At 36.4% G+C, this 22,923-nt stretch overlaps 1 protein-coding gene across 3 annotated transcripts in view; it reads left to right on the top strand.

The window, feature by feature from the left end:
* Positions 1–22,923, top strand: part of Dip-lambda (Dpr-interacting protein lambda) — a 149,337-nt gene that overhangs the window by 104,484 nt on the left and 21,930 nt on the right. For all 3 annotated transcript variants that reach the window (XM_072893676.1, XM_072893675.1, XM_072893677.1), the window contains exon 4: positions 12,638–12,740. In XM_072893676.1, coding sequence (XP_072749777.1) covers positions 12,686–12,740 — 55 coding nt within the window. In that variant the 5' untranslated portion in view covers positions 12,638–12,685. The remainder of the gene's footprint in view (positions 1–12,637; positions 12,741–22,923) is intronic.

Genomic DNA, 22,923 nt, shown 5'->3' with positions numbered 1-22,923 from the left:
GATCGACAGTTTTCCATAATACCGTGTATCGAAACGCATTGTTTCGCGTTGCCTGAGATTTATTAAAATGATTTATTAAAATAAATTTGTCTTAATTTTGACTAATTTCAAATCAGAGCAAACAATTATTAAATAATATAGGCATAACAAATCTCAATTATTTTCTTCTATTTAGATTTATTTTAGTTTTAATCTCGAACTCTTTGTAATGATTGTAATACTTGTAATGCTCAGTTTTCTCATCTAAGAATAATTATACGAAACGATAGAAAATCTTATTTTAAGCAAAGTTTAATTTTGAAAATGTCAACACTCGATAATTATCGCTCACAGTTTTGTCATGTTATTATATAAAGCTGAGATTAAAAAGGTAGTTGTTGTAACGTCGCGAATGATTTCTCTTTGCTAAGCTTGCTAAGAATTCCATAATTCACAGACGATAGCAATGGTCTACGTGTGGACGGTTGACTTTGATTTACAGAACGACGTGTCTGAGGGTCGCCACAAGCTCTTGAGAAGAGGGGCGAAAATGCTTGGCGCGTGCGAAGAAAGTATCGGGGCGACACGTTCTGTATGCACGACGTGGCGTCGGAACACGTTTTCTCTATCAGAACGTCGTCGTCGTCGTCGTCGTCGTCGTCGTCGTCGTCGTCGTGCCAGGCGAGCTGTTGGCCGTCGAAATGGACCTTTGCCGACCGAGGGATATTTCATATAACGCGACGTACGGTTCGTCGGCCTTTTAAGGCCACTTTAATCGCCGATATTCGCGGTGCGCGCCGGCGAACGAGAATTAAAATGGGGCGGAAAGAATAGAGTGAGAGGGAAAGAGAGAGAGAGAGAGAGAGAGATATAAACGACGGAGGCAGGCGAAAGAGAGAAAGAGAGAGAAACAGCGAGTAGTTCTCGTTACTCGCATAAATTTGCTTCGATCCAACCTGCGAGCTCCGATAATTGCAGCAGGTAATTAACCCTCGAGTTATATGTCGAACGCTGGATGTTACAGAGTCATTACCTAAATAATGCAGGACAAATTTTTCATTTGTTAATCAAGAAGAAGAACAAGTAGTGATTTTACCTTAAAATTTTTCGAGTTTTTTTCTTAAAGTTATACAACACAATTAAAAGTTTATCTGTGATTATATTATATATTATATTTTGAATTTCTAAGTAAAGACTTTGAACTTTGAACTTTATTTATTGGCACTCTCGCAAATGAATCATCAAATCTGTATCATCAAAATTTTAGCACATATTTTCTGCCGATGCGTACTCGCGTATTAAAAAGCGCCGAGGGGTGGTTACATATGATGCGCAAAATGGAAAAAAGCACACGACGGAAGTAAAATCGGAGCAAGAGAGGGGAACCTTGACGACGACAGGAAGGAGACGGTTGATTAGATTTTCCGAGGATGAGAGAAATACGGGAGGTGGGCGCAGAAGGTTGGGGCAAATGCAGCGCGTGTTCATGTCGAGGACATACGAGGAATCGTATTATCGACTCTCCCAACTCAACACCCGTCCTTCTCCCTCTTCTCGTTTCCTCCTCGGCTGAAGGCGCGAGGGATGAGGCAAACCAAGGAATTATGGAGGAATTGCATACGTGCGCTGCGTCCCCAATGTTGTATTATATAAACCGCTCGCGAGTATAGTCGGACCTACCCTTCAAGTTTATATAATGGGAGAGTACGAGGGGAGGGCAGGAAGATGGTGCGAGCAGAGGAAGACGAACGGATGCAAGCACGCGCGAGGAGACGCACGTTCGCGCATCCATCGCGGAATGCTCAAAGGAATCACTGTGTGTACTCGGTACGCAGCCCAGAGACGCTACTCGAGGGAAGAAGGAGGAGATAAATACTTGCTACCCTGTCGCTGAAGTGTTTCCAAGTGGCTGGAGCGAAAACGTGTCTCTTTATGCGAAAAGAAACTCGCCGGAGGCGCGCGCCGCGTCCGATTTCAATCACAAGCCAATTTATCGATCGGATGGATTCCTTGAATTTTTCCCAATATTGAATTATGCGACGTAAACGATGGCAGTATCATCTTAACAACGGTAGGAACGATCAGAATTAAACGTTACGTTATTTAGTAAAACACATATGAAATTTATGTCCTTACCTAACTTATCAGTTGTATTAGGATTTAAGAGAGAAATTTAAAATGTAATAAAAATTATATTAGATTTTGCTATATAATATATATAGATTCTCTAAATTGTTAATAGATTATTAATAGATATACAGCACTGATTCTTATTGTTAGATACTATTTTATATTCATAAATTAACAAGAATATTCAAAAGCTCTTAAAGAGTATTAGTTGTTTTTAGATTGTACGATTCCGTTTCAGTAAAACATAATTTATGTAACTTCGAGATCGGTGAGTCGGAAAGGTTAATAGCTTAAGAGAACTTCGCTCGTGAATATAACTTTATACATTGTGAATGAGTGTCATTGAAATAGAGAATTGAAGGATCTTTCCTTAAATAAATTTCTAGGATATGTTCCATCAATTAATATGTAATTCAATAAAATTCGCGATAAATACGTATTCCAAAGTACATACTTTAATTTCGATGCGCTTAAAGTATTTTAATCGGCGGCCAATTTGTTTTAGAAATATCCTATACAAACGTCGATAGTACAACTTACACTGCGCGAAAGTTTTTTGCGAGGCAAACATTTCGGCTGCAGAAACTCCGGACTATCTAGAAAATGCCGAAGCGGTATACTGGAAGGATCGTTTTGCGCCATACATGGTACACGTAGAGCGCGCAATAAGAGTTTAACCGGTGTAGGTAATGCGGAAACGAGTTCGAGTGCCTGCGATCGAAAGAAATCGCACTACACGAAGGCAGACCGTGCAGCTTATTTCTCTGCAATAGAGCGCCGTAACAAGCGGAATCGACGGGCCGTGTACGATCGAACCGGTTAAACGAATCGCGAAACCACAAAGCCTGAAGGAGAAACATTTCTGATTAGACTTCCGGATGCCCCCGTGGGTTGAACCCATTGTTCTTGTCACGTGACGAAGGTGTCACGTGCGAGGTAATTTCCTTGTAAATATTATGGCAGTCGAAATAACAAGAAAATTACGAGAAATGACGATAATGCAAATAAACGTGAATTATAATAGTATTTATTTTATTATTTATTGTATATATATATATATATATATATAATTATCATTATTTATGATTATTATATTATAGCCACTTATAAAATTAATAGGCATACTTTTGTCTTTACACTATGTTTAAGTCTTTCCAACGTTGATATATGTGACAGTATGCTAATATTACTTACAAATTAGAATTTAGACTTATCAAGAGAATTATATTGTTTTCCTTTAATCTGTAAGTAAATAATTTCTCCATATTTAACGGAACAACGAGAGCGCACGCCTTCTGGAGCTATACAAATCGAGGTCGAGATTTACACGATACGAGGGTGGCGAATGGAAATGCGATGGGGGTGGGCACGTGTACGAAAGAGAGTAACCAGTTGCCGTATCGCCCGGCTGAATAACTGCGATCCACCTGTCACGAACAGGTACAAATGTCGAACGGTCGGAGGAGATGGTAGGAAACACATCTATACAGTGTACGCGCGCGCTGTTGGGTCAAAATATCGTTCTTTCCTCGATTCCATAAAATTTATCAAACGACCTGAGAGCAACCAATACATGTTGCGTCTCACGGTTGTTCGCAACCAGATTGCTCTCGAGAGAAACGAGGGAAGCTGTGTAACATCGCGATCACTGATAAGCTAGAAGGCGGTAATCGATGGATCGATTGAGCTAGATATAAATAATTCTTGGCTCCACATTGTAGTTGATAATTACTGTACTCTCATAATTCTTTAGAGAATATTGAAAATTGTTTCAAACAATTAAAATATAGAATATTTTATACAACCATTAGAAATTATGTCTCGAGGAATATAGAATTTACTTATACGAAAAAGTTTAGAGTAAATGCATAATAATAAGAGAAAATTTAAATTAATAGGTTATCAAATTATATTAAATTAGTCAAGTTTTCGATATTAATATTTACTTGAAAAGGAAAATAATAAAAATTTAGGTTCAACGTTTATAAGTAATAAAAGTTAACGAGAGTTTAAATTTTACGATTTATAAATTAATTGAAAAAGATATATGTATGTTTCTTGTAGCAACGTATTTTCTTTAAAGATGAAAGTAGCCGCTACGTAAAACTTAAATGGAAAACATTGAAATGAGGTAATAATATTGAAATATCTAAGAAGTATTACTTTGTTACAACTCTCTCGCGGAAAAATCAGACGGTTAATAATTGTCAGCATCGGACGTTTCATTTCGCGCAATATTTCGTTACAAGTGGCGAGATGGGGTTTTCATTTTGCGAATACAAACGGACGTTCTATTTCTCGTAAAAGCGAGATGCAAAAGACATTCAGGGGATGCATTTTAGTTGTGTATTCGGAAATAGAAGAGGCACGATGTCGAGACGAGAGTAAATATAGCGGCCTCGTAACGTGCGCGTTGAATGGAAAGATTTATTCGGCCGACGGCGACGGGGCGACTGTCACCCTGAGTTGTGTTCAATGCTGCACGTCGATTTGTTTACATCCTACCATTTTCGCGTTAATAAAAATTCTACGAAATTAATGAAAATGTCGCATTGCGTAGGTTGATGAATTCCGCGACTCGCCGTTACAACGAGTTAACAATTTTTAAAAAGAAGATGCTTCGAATATATACTTATATATATATTTGAATATGAATGGATGTTGCGTATGTATACTCAATGTTAAAAAAATAATATATATTAAATTTATTGAAAATATTTCATTATTTTAGTCATATATTCTATTATATGTATAATTATAATTTGTCACTTTCTACATTTTTTTCTCTTGGAAATATGATCGTATGAATAGACCAAGCTTTCCAATCTCATAAACTTTACACATCTTACTTTATATGGAGCACTCATCCTCTGATTGTTAAGCACATCCGGCTCTCAACTCGAGATTCTCCTTACTCTCGAGACCCTTTCGCCATCGTGCTCTTCAATTCCGGATGCAATTTTCCGTCCGATAGATCGCCGCTTATTTTCTTAAATTGCGCCGTTGGGCTACACCAGTTTGCGTCTCCGTGCTCACCGACCACGACAATGAATGAATTGCGTCAAGTTTTAAGAAATTCCGGAAATTCTCGATTCAGGAGGAATAGTATTAGTTGACGCTTCGTAGAACGTAAACAGCGCAATTATATCTGTAAACGTGTTATGCCGTATAATGTAAGTAATAACGTGACAATATCGCGAGATGTTAATCGCATATTCTGATTTCTGATGGAAATACAACGTTAGATGTAACGAATAAGAAGTAATATCGCAGACGTCTGAATCTTTGCATATACAAGATGAAAAGAATAAAGAAAAACTTCATATTTATTTGAACGATAAAATTTGTTATAAAATTTTTGATAAAAATCAGTTTTCATACGATTTTAATTCCCAGTATATTTATAAATTTTCTTCATATCCCACATTTTATTCGACGATTTTAAACATCGCATCAATTAATTATATAAGCCAGTAATAATAACAGATTAATGCAATGCTATTATTTCAGTTAGATTAGTCTTTATCATTTTATTATTATTTCATGCTTCTTCTCCTAAAATTTAATGACAACAGTAAAAATATCATATAATGTAGAAAAATGTTATGTGCGATTTTCTCAATTTTAGGCAACATTTTTATATTTTGCTACTACATATATTACAATATTTATTTATATATACATATGATAATTATATAACCAGATAAAATCCATCTATACTACGTAAAAATGTAAAAAATGTGTAAAAAATTTTATAACGGGAATTTTTTGTCTTCGTTGGCCACGTACCAATTTTACACGCGCCATCGCACATCCATTATTTTCATACGATTATTTCGTACAGGCTCGAAACTGGCGGCCACGCGTTATTTCTCGCGGTATGATGCCGAGCGTCGAGTTGACAGTGAGGGATTTTACCGCATAGAAACGGCGCGCGAAATCAAATTCGGCGGTTTTACCCTCCAAATTGGAGCCGTTTAATCGACGCCAAAGTGTCCGCGACAGGGCCTTCCCATTGTTATTTCGAATTGAATATACGCCGTTTTATGTCGCGACGCGACCTCGGTCTATCGACGGAAAACCTGCATCAGCCATATCGAGTTGCATTTTGAACGGTTTGCGTGGATTTGACTTCTTGCCTCGATTCAAAGATTAATGAATGATCGTTATACGCGCTTTTCTGTAAAAAATGAATAAAAAAAAATCTTATCCTGCATGTGTGTACCGAAGTAACAAGCGTGAAATCATATTACACGAGTATAAAGGAGAACACACATATGTAAAAAAATAATTTAGGTTACACAAACGTTATCATTTACAATTAATATATAACATATTATATAAAGAAGAAAAAATCTATTTGAACAGGAAAAAAAGTCTCTTGATGAGTTAATTCGGTTAAACTCGTTTGCTCCGTACAATCTTATTGAATTAACTTCTGTCTGGCGTATCCGAATAGAGTATCATCCTAGAAAGTCCCGGGCAGGCTATATATGTATAATGTATATAGCTCGGGAGAAATTAACTGGGGTGCTACGCGAAAGAGTTTCGATTCTGCTGCATAATACAGTTCGGGCCACGCGGTAGAAATTCCACGGCCCTCTCCTCCCGTAGGGATTCTCCGCGTACTTCAAATTTTCCACAAACGAGTTGCTAAGCGCGGCTTAGCCAGCCTTCTATGCAGCGGTTGTGCATTATGAAGCTGGCCCTGTTCCCTACTTTCGCCACCGCGAAACAGTCCTTCTCGATCGCGTTTTCTCTGCGAGAGCAACCCCCTCCCTCTCTTTTATCCCGCCTCTCCGTCATATTCATTAACGGCGGCCAAATGACATGGAATTGTGGCTGAAAGTGCGCGTACTTTGCCGCGTAACAACGTTCGCCATCCGCGCTATGGTACTTGAAGAGCATAGGTACCCCTTTATAACGCTCGTATGCGCGTATGCGGGTGCCACTGAATGCGAACGTTGGCGAGGAGGAGCTTTTAAAAATATAATTGGCACGTCATGTGGAAGGCGAAAACACGAACCTCGTTGTGACGCGAGAGTGCGCGCGACTTTTTAATAATTACGCTGTTTTTATTACCTCACAATGCGCGCGCGGCGTTAATGGCGGCGAAATTACGACATATATTAATCCACGCGAGATGACAAATATTGAAAGACGAAAGTAACGAAACGTAGATAAAATATCAGTTCAATAATAATAGCTAATGTAAAATACGCTGTAGCGGCTGAATATAATAAATTAAACCATTGTATGTGAATTTCTTTGTTTGTGAATTAAAAGTTTCTGCCAATATTTAAAAATGTTCGGTTGCCTCTCTGTGTATAAAATGATATAAAATAATAATACTTTAATGAAATATATTTAATTACATATTTGTGCAGCAAAGGCTATAACAGAGAGAAAGGCTATAAAATAATTTTAAAACGATTACACGAGTTTTATATGATTAAATATCATTGTAAAGGCAGATAAAAATCCAAAATGTTTTTGTATCATTAATGAAACTCGGTCTCACAGAGAAACCAAACGCGGATAACCAAAAGACTAAGAAATCTTACTGTGGACCGACACACAAAGCGCAGGTGTCCGTGTGCAACATCCAACAATCAAATTAATGTTTAAGGATTTATTTCATGCACACCTGTGTAGAGAGGCGCGGAAAGCAATTAAACCGGCGTACACCGGTCGCCAATTTGTACGGTTTACGTCGTTACGAACGAATAAATCCCGGGGCCCAGGCTGTCGTTACTGCGAAGATTAGATTAACTGTCTCTTCATTTCGAGCGGAGACAGTTATTACCGCCGCAGGGTGTCTCGTGTCGAGAATAATCGTCCGATCGCGCGCGCGTTCTTGTCTATAAACGTGCCGCAGGGTGAAACTTCCATCTCGCGCCTCCGTTCCTCTTCGCCATCCGCGAATGCGCGCCCAAGCTTACGGGCTTTATAGCTTACGATTAAAAGCGATGCCTGTTTTCGAGTCGCTGTATCGTTTCTCGATAGTACACAAACCATGTTAGATGCAAATGCGACTAAACATTTCGTCTATCTTCATGCAATTGATAGATACTTATTTTGATACCAAGTATACAGGATCAATTTTCCGAAATGTCAAATCTTATTATGTCAAATACTCAAGTATCTAGGAAATTGATGCATAATTAAGCAATATTTAGAAATTTAATCAGTTACTTTAATAGTTTCAAGATTTTTGACATTTGGGGTTTATACTATCTGAAAGAAATAATGCTTAAAAAAATAATACTTTAATGAAATATATTTAATTTTTATATTTTGCACAACAAAGAATAGAGAAAGAATTAAAATAATTTTAAAATTATTATTACACAAAGGCTGTAACCAAAAAAGAATATAAAAACTTTTAAAACGATTACATGAATTTTATACGATGATATTTAAAACTGTATAAAAATTCAAATTGTGTATGTATATACATAACACGGACATAATTATACATATACAATATTTATCGTTAGATTTAGACAATATAAAAAATTTATTTAAACAGATTTTATATTCCATATTCACAGATAATATTTTAGAACATTAAAGTATTATCCGTGACTTTTTAAACAACGGAAGAGTATCCGGCGGATATGATATCCATACAAAGATATATGATAAGACACGGATCCATTGGCAGCGCTATTGTATACTTTTTAGCGTACGGCGTTCATGTCTCTATTAAACGCTGCCTTTAATCCTTTATTTGCAGTCGATTATCGATTCGCGATTATGCCAAAGGATTAGATTTCCAGAGAAAATCTCGATCGATTCGTGGATATAGTATGTATGAAAATTATTTTAAAACCGCGATACCGCCTTTCATATTTTTCCATACGTATTTTTTCCTGCTGATAATGTTTCATGTAAGCTGATTCTTTATGTGATTTCTGGCACGATTTTGCACGTAAATCGAATCGGGTGATTAACTAATGGAACGTATCTGTCCGGACCAGGGAGGATTCTGTGAGGCGTCTCTCTCTCTCTCTCTCTCTCTCTCTTTCCTCTTCTCTTGATGCACTCGTCAACGGGAAACGCGGCGTCGCGTCGAGCGTACGCGTGCGACTTCTTATCATCGGCGCGTTCAATGCATAAAGCATAAAGTTCGTATCTCATGCATACATTCATAGAGCCGTTGGTGCGGCAACGATGGCGGGAGCGAGACGAAAGTCATAACTTACGCTACGTCCCATACCTCTCATTCTCCTTCCCCATTACACACCCTGTAACCGTCGCTACGAGAGGTATCGAAACACCCGCAAAATCACCGAAGGGTAACTGTAGCACGTATGACGGCTTCTCGCGTATAGGTTCTTGGTACGCTCAAAATTCCATTTTCCTACGAGAAAATTCCATTTTTCCATTGCATTCTCTTTCTCTCTCGTTCTCCGATTCATTGAAAAATAGTCCACTTACCGCGGCCTCTTTTTGCAATAAATCAATCGCGCCTTTCCGACTGTGCCCCATAATCATCCCTTTCTGCTCCTCCCTCCTTCCATCTTTCATTTTTCTTCGACGGAACTTTCTTCCTTCGGACTCGCCTCGATGCACCGGCCGGGGGGTTGGATTGTCTTCCGAGATGGCTGCTGACAAATAGCGAATCGATCGTCGCAACCACCGCCGCCATCCACCGGCTGTTATGCCATAAAGCTGCCGCAACAAAGCGTCGTTTTGATGCTTTATGGGCATCGCAGGCCGTTGGCGGGATGACGTTGTCGGGATGGATGTGCGCGGCGGCTTGGATTGGCCGCGAGAGAACGATGTTCGTTAGGGGATGAAGCGGCAGGCGCATCCCGTTTTCATGCAACTCGACACGGACGACGGATTTCGCTCGCGTGTATAGGACACACAATAGAATTTTAAAGGCCTACTAAAAATTGAGCCTCTTCTTGTCAATCTTGAAATGTCACGCTCACGCAATTGATTGACATGTATAACATACAATATATTGACATATCACTTATTCTAAAACTTATATTTCAATATACATATTAAAAGTATAATATATATAATTTAAAATAAAACTGTATATAATTTAATAAATAATATATATTTTTTTATAATTACTACTTTCTATAGAGTTTGCGAAAAAAAATGTCGATTGAAAATAAAAAATAACATATAATAGCATAATTTTTTTTCTATGAATGTACAAATATGTTTTTTTTTTTTTTTAATTATAAAGGGATTATCAAAGATTTTTGTAATTAATTTAAATTAATTTAAAACTATCTGATACATTTTTAATTTACAGATTAAAAATTGAGGGAAAAAAAATATATTTAGGTATTTATTTTATTATCTGAAAGATGAGTGTAATAAAGATTGACGTTTTTGTTTTTGCATTCTTCCGATTTGCGCGATTAGTGCAACGTAGAAGTTGCTTGCAGAAGGCTATAATAGATCATAGATTGATTTGCGTTGAGAGCAGATGCGTCCGTGTAGAATCGATCGCGTCGACACTTTCTTTCATCACGTGACACGCGAGCGAATAAAAATTCCTCATTCGCGGTTTTATCGACATCGCGGAATGAGTCGGCGGATGTTCCATCGATGAGAAAAAAATGTGCTACTGCTACGGAAAGAAACAATTACGTTGTCTGATGTAAAGGTTAAAATTTTGCGAGAAGAAAAGTATGCGAAAAATTCTCATTCCTTTATTATCAAAATTAATATTCAGATACTTTATATTATACATCAACTTTTTATAATTTAAATTGATTTTAACAAGTGTATTAATAAATATTTGCAGAGAGGGAAGGATTTATTTTCACATTTTCTTTCAGTCGTCGTGTAATTTTCTAATTTCAGTTATATGTGTGTAATTTTTAGATTAAACAGAGTTTAATTACACAGAATTTTTTTACAAAATTGAAAAGAATTTGAAATATGATATTAAAATTAATCGCCGTGGCATTTACTTTTTTAAAATACTGTGCTTAGTCATAATTTTTTAATTTTGGTTATTTATTTTGTATAAAGTTTTGAATGCAAATATTAAACAGATTTTTATTACAAAATTGAAAAAGTTTAAGACATTAAGTTATTTAACGTGGCGTTTACTTTTCCAACGAAATGTTTGAAAATTCAAACAAGCAGTAATCTGATAAAGGAAACTGCGGATTGTACTAGTATCATTCGACATTTCCCTTGGAAAATACAGTTTTGTTACTTCGAAATGTGCAACGAAGATTAAGTGCATCTTACTTTGTAAGCAATCTGTGCCTTTCTAAAAGTTTGCTATTTCGCTTGTGTTGGGTATTTTTTAAGAATTTTATGGCTGATAAAATAGATACATTTTTTTCTTGGAATATTTTTCTTGAAATTTCTATGTCTATTATTTTAATTTCTATCTTTATTATCTCCACTTAAAACTCATGCAACCAACTTATATATATTACTTAACGTACTTTTATATTTTCTAATTATATTTCTTTATATTCTCTTAACTGGAATCATTGTGTATTAGCACTGAAAAGCAGTGATTTCAGTTATGTATAAATAGCATTGTGTACGCAAACAGTGAAATTTACTGACAATGAGAAGAATTATCTTGTCACTGCTTTTTATGAGTGACATTTTCATTGATTTAATTTAAGAGAGCAGATCGTTATACCTGTCCCCTCTTTTGTTTCCAAGAATTTTCTCTCGATACGATAATTTTTCTTTTATCCCTTTATTGTTTTGAAATTTCAAAGAATCGGATGATAGACATGCTTTTGGCTGATACTTAATAGGCCTTTATGCTTCATTGTTTGTACGCGCCTGTTCATTAGAGTCGAATCGCGTGCATACGTGATGCCTTCGCGATTTTCAACGGCCTCGAAATAACTCTAATTGGTGATAGGATATAACTATCACGAGATGATCATTAATTACAGTTGGCGAGCCCCTGGCGTTGCGGTTAGTTTACTTCGAAGCTAGTTTCGATCTTTCTTACTTTGTCTCTTTCTCTCTTCCCTTTCATTTCCGTTATGCTACTCTCACTCGTTTTTTTTACACAAATCCTTTCACCTCTGAAACGTCGAGGGTATCGAAAGAGTTAAGACGGATAATTAAAATTGACGCGTTCTTTTTCTCTTTTTAATTAAGAAAACAGTAATGTAGAAAGCAGAAAGAGAGCGACGTGAATTATAGCGGAAAATAAATTTCTCGTGGTAGAAACTGAGCGAATCGCTGAGTCAGTTTCTCACGATCGCCAAACTAGCATACTCATCACCGTACAATCATGACCAATTTGCGCAAAGTACAAAGTCAATTAAATGAGATTATTGGCTCTTTCCGTTGCAGTAAAATGAAGCTAAGAGAAATGTTGCGCCGATGATTATTGTATTTCTCGATATTTATTTATAGCATTTACTTTGCAAACATACGATAAATGTGTTGAAACATAAAGACAATTATATAGATTCCTTTAATTTGTCGATTTATATTTTTTGACATATGAATGTTGAATGCTGACTTGATATCTTTGCTGAAAATATTTTTTTTACGTTTTCAGATCGCCGACTGGTGTCCCAAAGATTCATCAGAAAACTGATCGACTCTCATGGCAGCGCGGAAACTCGCAGCTCTCTTTGCCGCGGTCCTGCAACTTTGTTTATGTGAGTGAGTCTCTTTTTCTCTTTGTATTTGCGTCCGGGAATTTTCATAATCCGTTTATCAGAATCAGGCAGTTTGAAACGTAATGACGTAATACTTGCACGTCAAATATAGAATGTAGAATTCTCATAAAAGTCTTTATAACTTTACAAGAAATTAATAATTATTCCCTCGTACCATGTATATTTTTATTTTTTAACGTGTGCCTACACTTCACATAGATCAGACATTATTTAAATTTTAAGAAATTAGATGAAATATATCTAGAAAAAAAGAACGTTTATTCTCAACCCAATCGCTGTTATCCGTCACGATATTTCTGAATTTGGGAGACTCACGGTGGTTCTCATAATTCGATGAAGGAACCAAGAAGCCGGGAAGAAAGTAAAATTGACCGTCATGACAGCGATAAAGTCGCGTCACACTGTCGTGAGAGAAAGGACGAGATTGAAGAGTCGGGAAAAAGAATGAATCGAAGGAGCGATCGCACAAGCGTCGTCTTCAACCGCATGACTTTCATGAGGAAGCCACAGAAATTCTCCCAATGTCGTATAACAACTTTCCTTTCCGCGATATTGTTTGTTCTGACGACAGAGTTCTGAGTATGCTGAATCGCGTGTTACGTCGAAGCGGAAATAATGCTCGAATTTTTGTCGCGAAATACGATGTAAATATGAAGATAGTTGTGGTTCGATATAACAGAGAGAAAGAAATAGTATCATATGTGATATTCTAGTAGAATGTTTACGTGAACTATCGACGTTTCTCTCATCTAAATGTTTTTCAAATAAAAGCGAAATAATAGTGAATAAAATAATAATTTCTAACTGATTCAAAAATAACAAATTTTCTAAAACTTCTGAATCAAGATACATATAAAATAGACACAATAATAAATATAAATATTTCATATTAATTTAAATTTATTTCTTAAATATCATTGTTAAAACTTACAACACTATATCAGATTACGTTTTTCGTTAGCTTGTAAGATTCAAGCACGTCGTCCTCGATTTTAAGCGCATTTCTACGTGTCATGATATAAATCCTGTGCAATTCATTTTGAGGCCCTTTTATGCGCCAGGCCTTAGGCCCTGGGCGAGTAATCCGTCGCTCTTCCTCCCGCAAGCTTTTCCCGAGTCGACCAAGTTCCGTTGTAAGCCATGGCCGTAAGATGCAACGGATGTTACCTCGCCCGCTCGGCGAGAGAACGCCGGCCTGGCCGCGCGTTCTCGCCCGCTCTGAATCTCTTAGCCCGGTTATATCCGCGCTGCGGTGTGGCAGCGGCGCCGCAACGACTCTACAAGGACGATACATCGTCGGGGGTAGACCCGGCGCGAGGGAGTTTGTAGAATCCACTTAAATCCACCGTGATTTACTCGGGCACGCCGTCCACCCCCTACCCTGTCCCTACAGTGGGATGCAGCCACAGCCGCAATAAGTAACCGAGCCTCGGGATTTTCGGGCCGATGGGAAATGTTACGGATTCGTCAGCCAACGGTTAAGCAACTCTTAAATACATAGCGCATCGTATTATGTTCCTTTTTTTAGAAAATTTTGATTAATTATGTGTCATTTAATGTGTATCGAAAGATTCATCTTTATTGCTCTTATGTGTGCTTTTATTTTGTTTTATTTTATTTTTATTATTATTCAAACAATTCTTTTCCACGCGCATCTTTTTCCTCTGATAATCCGTTGTTCTATAAGAGTTTTTTTAAAGAGAAAAAATTGCAGATAGAAATCGCAATATTTCTTTGACTGAGCTTTTCTAAGTTGATTATATAATAGTGTATAGCAAAAAGTAGGAGCAAAAACTCCGTGAGTATTATAGCGCCGACTCTTTTGTTCGTCGAGAATTAAAAAGGAGGAGCCGCTTGAAGGGATTAGACGAGACAGTAATTAATTTCGGCGGGGTACTTCTTATTTTTAACCGGCGGTCTTATTATTGCTCCGCCGTTTTCTTTATTTCACTTCCGATACTTTGTTCCGTCCTCCGAGGGCAAAATCGTACGAAATGGTATTATAGTATTTCTTTGAATCGAGGGAATTTACGGGATTTTTGTGCGGGGTGCGTTTCGATTCTGTCTGTAAGCTTTGCATCGCACAGCGTATATGTATGACATATATGTATGAATATACATACACATATATATATATATATATATATATACATATATAGTGTGTGCATATACACATATATATATTTTTTTTTCTTTAATAAAATGTGGGAAAATAATGCGACCAACATTTTTCTGTGCGTATCTCAACGAAGAGCTCGGCGCGACATTATTACATTTTGCAGTTTTTCCCGATTTACTTTATTACCTATATTTTTTGCTTATGGAAACGCTAATTAACGACACATCGTACTGAAAACGCGAATACATGCTACAAAAATGCGGCAGACAGCGTCGCGCATGTTAGTAAACTCGATTACGTGTTAACATAATAATTACAAAAATACGGGCGTTAATGCAAATTAAAAATAAATGCAATCGCCTAAATGGTACGATCTGTATAACTGTAATATTCGTTTTTTTCACATGCATATATTTAAAGATATTACTTTACAATTCCTACACGCTTCTTCTTTAATGTCAATTACTTTTGATATATTATTATGTAAAATATATAAAAATCCTAAAATTGTTACATTATATTCATTAGAATTCAAGTCAAAAGAAAATAGATTAATATTTTACAATTGGTATAAATATTATTTTATGACTGACAATAAGATAAAAAATTGCATATATTCCTCTGTTTTTAAATCATACAGTGACATCGATTATTCTTATTCCAATGTATAACACATTATTCTGTGGAATTTTTCATAGATTTTCAATATGTCAGAAACGCGCGATATTTACATTTTAACTGAGAGAGAACTTCAGTTTATTTTGTCATAAATTCATTGAAAAAGAATTTAGATAAATTTGATTTTTTTTCTCGTGTACCCATCGTTTGATATAAAAAATGCCACCGCAATATTGTGTCATTTGGATTATATAGTTTTTGCTTGTACGGTATATAAAATATATTACATTTTTTTTGCTTATAAATATCCATATTTATAGCCGATCCTTTCTTTTAAATAACGTGCGATGTAAATCAAGCTGTTCTTAATATTTTTCGAAACTTCTCAGTCACGGAATCGCAAACGTTCGTATCCTTGTCAATGATCGACTTTCGTTGCGCGTTTTCCGGCAAGATTTACGAGCTACTTGAGTTTGCAAAAATCTTTTATATCGGTTTTCGGCTTCGGTAAGGTTTTTCTCAGGTCGCATGAAAAGCGCCACCGCTTCCATCCGCTCCATCTTCATCGGCGGTCGATGATGCTGATGACACGTGGGAGAGAGTGCCAGCTTCCATTTTCAATATCGCGTCGACAGCCCACCTTCAGGATTCTCGTCTTCATGCCGTGGATCCCGCGAGTCTCGAGTGTATGTCACTGTTCGCGACGTTATCAGCGATTCGCCAGTTGCCGCATCGATTCCTATGCGGATATACCTATTGAAATGCAATAAGCTGAATCGAAGTCAAATATCTAACCGTCGTGTCGCTAGAAAAGATACATTGTCTCATCATTCGGTTCATTCTCTTGTAGGTAAAAGCAATCATATTACTTACTCTATACAATCATTATTTGCCATCATGAACAATATATTTTTAATTTAATATACGTTTGAGATTATATGTCTCTATAATTTATATTTATTATATTATTTATAGTTTATATTTATTTTTATTTATTATATTTATAATTTGGTTTATCACATTTATACAAAATGATTATAAAAATTATGAACACACAAGGATTGCTATATAGATTATCTGCACTAACTCTCTCAAAGAAAATTTCAATAACTTTAATAGAGATATGCAGCTGACTTTTATTAAAAATTTCATGTGAGATTGGATAGATTTCGTTTACATAAATTTTTTTTCCGAATTTATCGATGATACATCCGCACATATTGGAGTTCAATATGTTGTCTGTAATTGAATTTTGCGAGACACGTAACTCTCATAAAATAGCAGCGCGATAAGTTACGCTTATAAACATCGGGCGTTTTCATTACGGAAGCTTTACCCGTTATCAGGCTTGCGATTTTCAAGTATACAAAGAAGCATAACTTGTGAGAAATAAAGATGAATATTTTTGTCACAACACACAACGCGTATTATTAAAAATGCGACTTAATTTCTATATTAAATATTTCTCTTTTTTCAACGATAACAAGTTTCTTTTATTATTGTGTTATTAAAAATGAAAAAGAGAACGCAATCTGATTTTCTAATATTCGCAACAAACACGCTAAGATACAAAATGTATTTTCTACGTTACGTTTCGTCGCGACGACATCGAATGCCATCGTCGAAGTTCGCAGAGGACGCATGTAATCCGTGTAATCCGTCAAGCAGGTGGACGTAACTGGCGCCGTACGATATGGGCAAAGTTTGTCGCGGACCGTCCGACACCGGCCGGCACCGGAATAATTGAAAATGTCATGACAATTGCACTGAATGCCGCTGTAACTCCGTTGACTAATGCAAATGGGTATATTCAAATTCTATCAGAGAATTAATAATTCGCCCGTATCGACCAGCGGCGACGCGCAATACCAACATATCATCTTGTCAAACTTAACAACGGCAATATTATACCGTTCGGTTATTAATGCCATCATCAAACTTTGAAACATTTTCGATTCGACTCCCGATTAGTCTTTAGTATCTTGTGCTTCACTATCTTACGCTTTATTTCTTTTTTTTTTTTTTTTTTTTTTTCTTATTTCTTTTAGTCTAGTTATTTGATATTTAACATTAAATAACTTGAAAAGAATCTCGTGAAAAAAAGTGAAGTTTACTTGAATTTAAAAGGCAAGTTTATACTCTTGTTATTTAATTGAAGAACTTTAAACTACTGAAAATTTCTTATTGTTGATTTCTTACACAAAGTTCGACGATTATCTTTTTCAACATCTTTTCCTTTGAAAAGAAATCCATTTTACGTTGATCAAAGGATTTTATTATTAAAATTAAGCTTGGAGATTCTGGAATGCATCGTCGAACTTTGTGTACGCGAAGCTCGAATGCTTCCTCGCAGAGAATGTATCGGCTCACGTCACGGAGTTGCATTATTCACGTTCACACACTTGTCGGAAGATTTTAATGGGTAAAACTGTTCGAAACGTGCCGAGTATGTTACAGATATTTCGCTCTCTCCCGAATTTAGCGCGTATATTTTTCCTCGTAATTATTCGTGTATCTGGAAGCGATATGCAATAATTAAATTAAACGAATGTGAACGTCCCGCTCAGCGCGAAAAGCGTTGATGCGATTACGCGAAAAAAAAAAAAAATAAAATCAACGATATGAATTCTGCGCAATCTATTTTTTCATGAATGTATATACTTTTTTGTTTTAATCAAAGAATAATCACATTAAAAGAAGGAGTGAGTAATAAGTGACCCGTATATACTAGAGGATTAAATTGACCCTAAATAAAACACACGTGTCACATGTTTTTCAAGTTTGTTCGATAGTCACGATGCGCGCTATAAAAATTTATCATATAAAAAACGAGGAAGTTAGTCAATCGAATTGGAGGCTTTATGTCGCTTTTATGACTTTAAGCGAAACGCAGCGTCGAATAGTACATCGTACCGACGACAATATAACATAGGCGGTGGAAAAGTTTTCTTCCTTCTTCTGCTGGTGACGCGAAGCGACGACGAAAACTTGCATTTTCGCGACGCCCGAAGGCGGTACACGAGGAATTCATTTGGCATTCAGGAGAAGGAGCGTCGCGGAGATAGCCGTTGAAAGCTGCGGATGCGTGGAGGAATAAGCAACTGTCCGAACACATTTAAGCAAATGCGTTTTCTTACCGTAACGTGAGAAGTTGATTCCTTTCGTTTCTTCAACGGCATTGCGAATCGTTTCGCTGAATCTCTTTCGCAAAGAGAATGGCGAAGTTAACCAACCGTTTCCACTTCGGGATCTCTTTCACGAGATTGTGAAACAGTGTGTAAAATTGCGCATAATTCCACATAACAGATATTGCGAGGAAATAATAATGTATCTCGTATAGATATAAAAGATACGAAATGTGAAATTTACGATGGAAAAATATGAAGAAGCTAAACTGGATATCTCCAATGAAGAAGCGTAAAATGAAGTAGAACTTATTGAGACTAGTAAAAAAATTCGGCAATCATTGATTGGCTCAATAAATTATGTGAATAAAACAAAATTGCAATGAATACTATGTGAAATTAAAACAAATAAATTTTTATAAAAAAATTAAAAATATGCATTTTTAGAAAAGAATGGAAAATTCATTCATAATTTAACAATAGATGCAAAAAAAGTAAATATATATTGATACTTAAAATACTGTAATTGATATTATTTTAGTAATTGATCTTTTTCTATTAATTATTTATTTATAAAAATCTGTAATTAAAACTGCGGTCGGAGATTGTAAGAATGCTCGTATCAACTGGAGATACAAAAAGAAAGCAATCTAATTAATACAGACAGTACTGAATTAAGGGGGTTTAAATACGGTTGCCGTGTTTAGTATCTTTAAATGCAACACACCGGCGTCGCGAGCATTTTCTCGAAAAATGTGTATTGGAAAAATAACGACGAATCCACGAAAAGGGGCAGACATAAACGGAGGAGAAAGACAAAAGTACAAAGGTGGATTGAAGAAACGAAGGAAGAGCCATCGGAGAGTCGTAGCCGCGCTTCCGACAGATTATGCTAACGAGACAATCCCTATGGTATACTAGAGGAGCGCTCAGCCCACTGACAGTTTCTTCTATTTTTCTCGTTCGTTTGGCAAAAGATTCCGCGCCGTCGCCTGCTTTCTCAAAACCGAAGAAATGGGAACAACAGGCGAACCGTGGCAAACAGAATCGCTCTTGTAGCGCGATGGAAAAAAAATGATTTGCGGGGACGAAGCCTGTCTCACGCGTGAAAAAGTAGAAAAATGGAAACATAGCGGGATATTTTTAAATAATTCAAAGACGACTTCGATCGAAGACCGATAACGAACGATTAGGGACGGAATAGATAAACGATCTTTCCAAAATGTAAGGAAATGAGGTAGACATTGAAGCGATCCCTCCCAATATATATTTCAGTTACGAGGAAATTATTTGTTCCACTACACACACACACTCTCTGTCTCTCTGTCTCTCTCTCTCTCTCTCTCTCTCTCTCTCTCTCTCTCTCTCTCTGTATTTTATTCTTCTCCCTTTTTTTTATACAGTGACATTTGCGACGTGCTTCGAACTTCTATTGAATATTCGATTTCCTTGAAGAGGGGGAGCCGCTTTATCGGTTTCCTCCATATCAATCTGCGTATTTTCGAGCGTTCGGTAATCGTGTGGCTGTCCTTAATTACGCAATTACGCACGCTCCCTTTTTCACGCTACCTCTATAGTGACGCACGGCACGAGGGAAATTCGTGGCATTACCGAGAACAGTTTGCGTCTCGGCTCTCTCTAACTTCTATCTACCGACGAATTCTCCATTTAAGCCAAAATCAATAGGCGCGTGCTCCGATCTGATAAGTATCCGGAAGAGAGAGAGAGAGGGAAGGGGAGAGAGCTCTCTTTCTCTCTTATTCAGGAGAATCCCTCTAGCCCTTGCACACATTTATTCGCGTTCCGCTTTAAATATATATATATATGTGCGTGCGCGTGTATATACAAAGTATACATTAAACTATTCTCGTTTCTCCTATACAAACTTAATTCGTTCAAGTAATGCGAAATCGATTTTTATCATTTGAATTTTGCAATTCAAACTAATTCTGATAGATGAATTATTAATTTTCTGTTTTTATTTCTTTTTAATTTCTGGTTTGAGATAAAACACGTACGCCGGTTGTCAAATATAAAATATAACATGAAATATACAAATATACATATTAAAATAGCATACAAGTATACTAACCTGAGAGAGTAGTTTACAATCCCCATTTTAAATTACTTCGCACTGCAACAGAGCGTTCCCAAGTTTACACACGGTCACGTGCCATCTCGTTCCATTTAAACACGGGCTTTGCTGTGTTTCGTTTAACTCCTTCCTCCTCTACTACAAGCATCCCGCTGGCGTTTTTACGCCACCTCTTCTCGTACGGCCGTAAATCCTTCGTTACCGGAACTTTTTAACGAAACTGTAATCCCTTCGGCGTTCTGTGTTTGCCGAAAAGATTCCGTTCTCGGCGCGTGACACGTGATGTAACTTCCGTCCTCCGCGTGCTCCGTCTTATGCAATTCCCGCCGGTGAAACACGCGTGCACGGGCAAACGCGCTTCCGTGCAAGAATCCGTGGAATTTTTCGAGTTAGCTCGCCGGGCTGTCGCGATCTGAAAATCTGGAACACTTTAGCAAAAAACAAAAAAGTCGGACGTTTAATCCTCGCGGAAATACGGAGTAATTTCGCTGTCTTCTTCTGCCGCCTCGAACACTCGTTCCTCTCTGGCTATTCTCGATTGTTCTTTCCGCCCTCTCCTCCGATCTTCTCTTTTTTAAATTAAAATAGAACTTTTGTTCGATTACATTATTTAGTTTCATCACGAATCATTCTTTTTCATAGTCTTTATTCATAGTCATACTCGAGAAGACTGAATTATGAAGAACAAAGATTGATATCGAAGTATTATTCGAATGTGTACATAGTAAAAAAATTTTATTCTTTAATTAATTTCAAATGGACAATTTTGGAGAGAACTGATGTCAAATAATGAAAATTGAATTTTTTCGAAGAGTTTTTAGTTAAAGATGTATCGATCATGTTAAAACATTGACAAAATTAGTGCAAAATTTTTTTACTGAGATTCAGATTCTTACTCGGTTAAAAGTTATTTACTAAAAATTGTAACAAAATATCATCATTGCCATTTATTTTATATTCTATGTATGTATATTATATGTAAATATACATATATGTATATGTATCAATATATGTGTATGTATGTACGTTTTTCATTTTTTCGTTTCTTCTTTAGTCACCATAAAAAAATAATTTTAATTTAAGAATTAAATTTAAAAAATAATTTAATTTATTTTTTAACTTTTACATTATTTTTTTTATAATTCATATCTATTTATTTGATTTTTCAAATAATATAAATGTAAGAAATGTTTTTTTAAATTTTGATAGTTTTTTGTTTTTATTGTACAGCCAAAACATCTTTAAACGTTTGCGAATAAAAAATATAAAAAATTGAAATTTTAACGATCACAATTGAGAGATAATTTCACTATTTGAATGACGGTTCTTCGTCAACCTCCGGCATTCAATGTTCTTGATTCATTTCCGTTTGCACACGAGTTGCGTATCGTAATAATTTTGCTATCGCAAGCTAACGCAAATGTTACCTTGATGACATCGGCTCATTGTCGCAACTCACGCTAATAGTCGCTTTTGCCCGAGGCACGTCTGCCTATTAGCATACGCATTCGAGCGTGTCACGTTTCTTGCTGTTCCCAATCATCTTTGTTCGTTGAATTTCACATGAAATGGAATCTCGGAAAGTAATTCTCTGTTATCCTTGATAACTAATCTAGAAAATTGCGAGTATTATTTTATTAATCGTCATCTACAGATTTTTTAAATGTATTTAATCAAATAACAAAAAAACAAAATCATACATTTTCAAAAGAATCATCTTTTTTACTATTAAAGTTATGTATTAAAGCTATTGCATTTTTAACATATTTTCGAATTTGAATGTGGATTAATGCAACGTTGAAAATTTAGGAAATAGAAAATAGTCTTTAGATATGTGTGTAACATAGCGATAAAGAGATTTTCATACCGTAATGCTTTCGAGAACTGATGATCATTTCGGCTCAGGAATATTCCGCTATCTCACGAGAACGAGAGACCGCGGGAACCACATTTTAAATTCGCGATTTCAACGATACAGGATTTCTCACGGGGCGTGGAGTAGAAAGACCGAGCGAAATAAACTCTTTGAATCGGCAGACGGCTCCACGGCTGCCATTGTGCGGATGGCTTACCGTCGTTTCCCCGGGATAAAGAGTGGGTATCACCAGATACTGCTCAACCTGAGTCTATCGTCAGAGCTGTCCTACGGCTTTCGAGGATCCCGTCCGTTCCCTTAAATTAGACGCGGAAAACGACACCCGGTGA

The sequence above is a fragment of the Anoplolepis gracilipes genome, chromosome 6 (genome assembly GCF_047496725.1).
Source record: "Anoplolepis gracilipes chromosome 6, ASM4749672v1, whole genome shotgun sequence".
Lineage (NCBI taxonomy): Eukaryota > Metazoa > Arthropoda > Insecta > Hymenoptera > Formicidae > Anoplolepis > Anoplolepis gracilipes.
The sequence above is the reverse complement of the archived record's forward strand: the minus strand, read 5'-3'. Positions and strand labels throughout refer to the sequence as shown.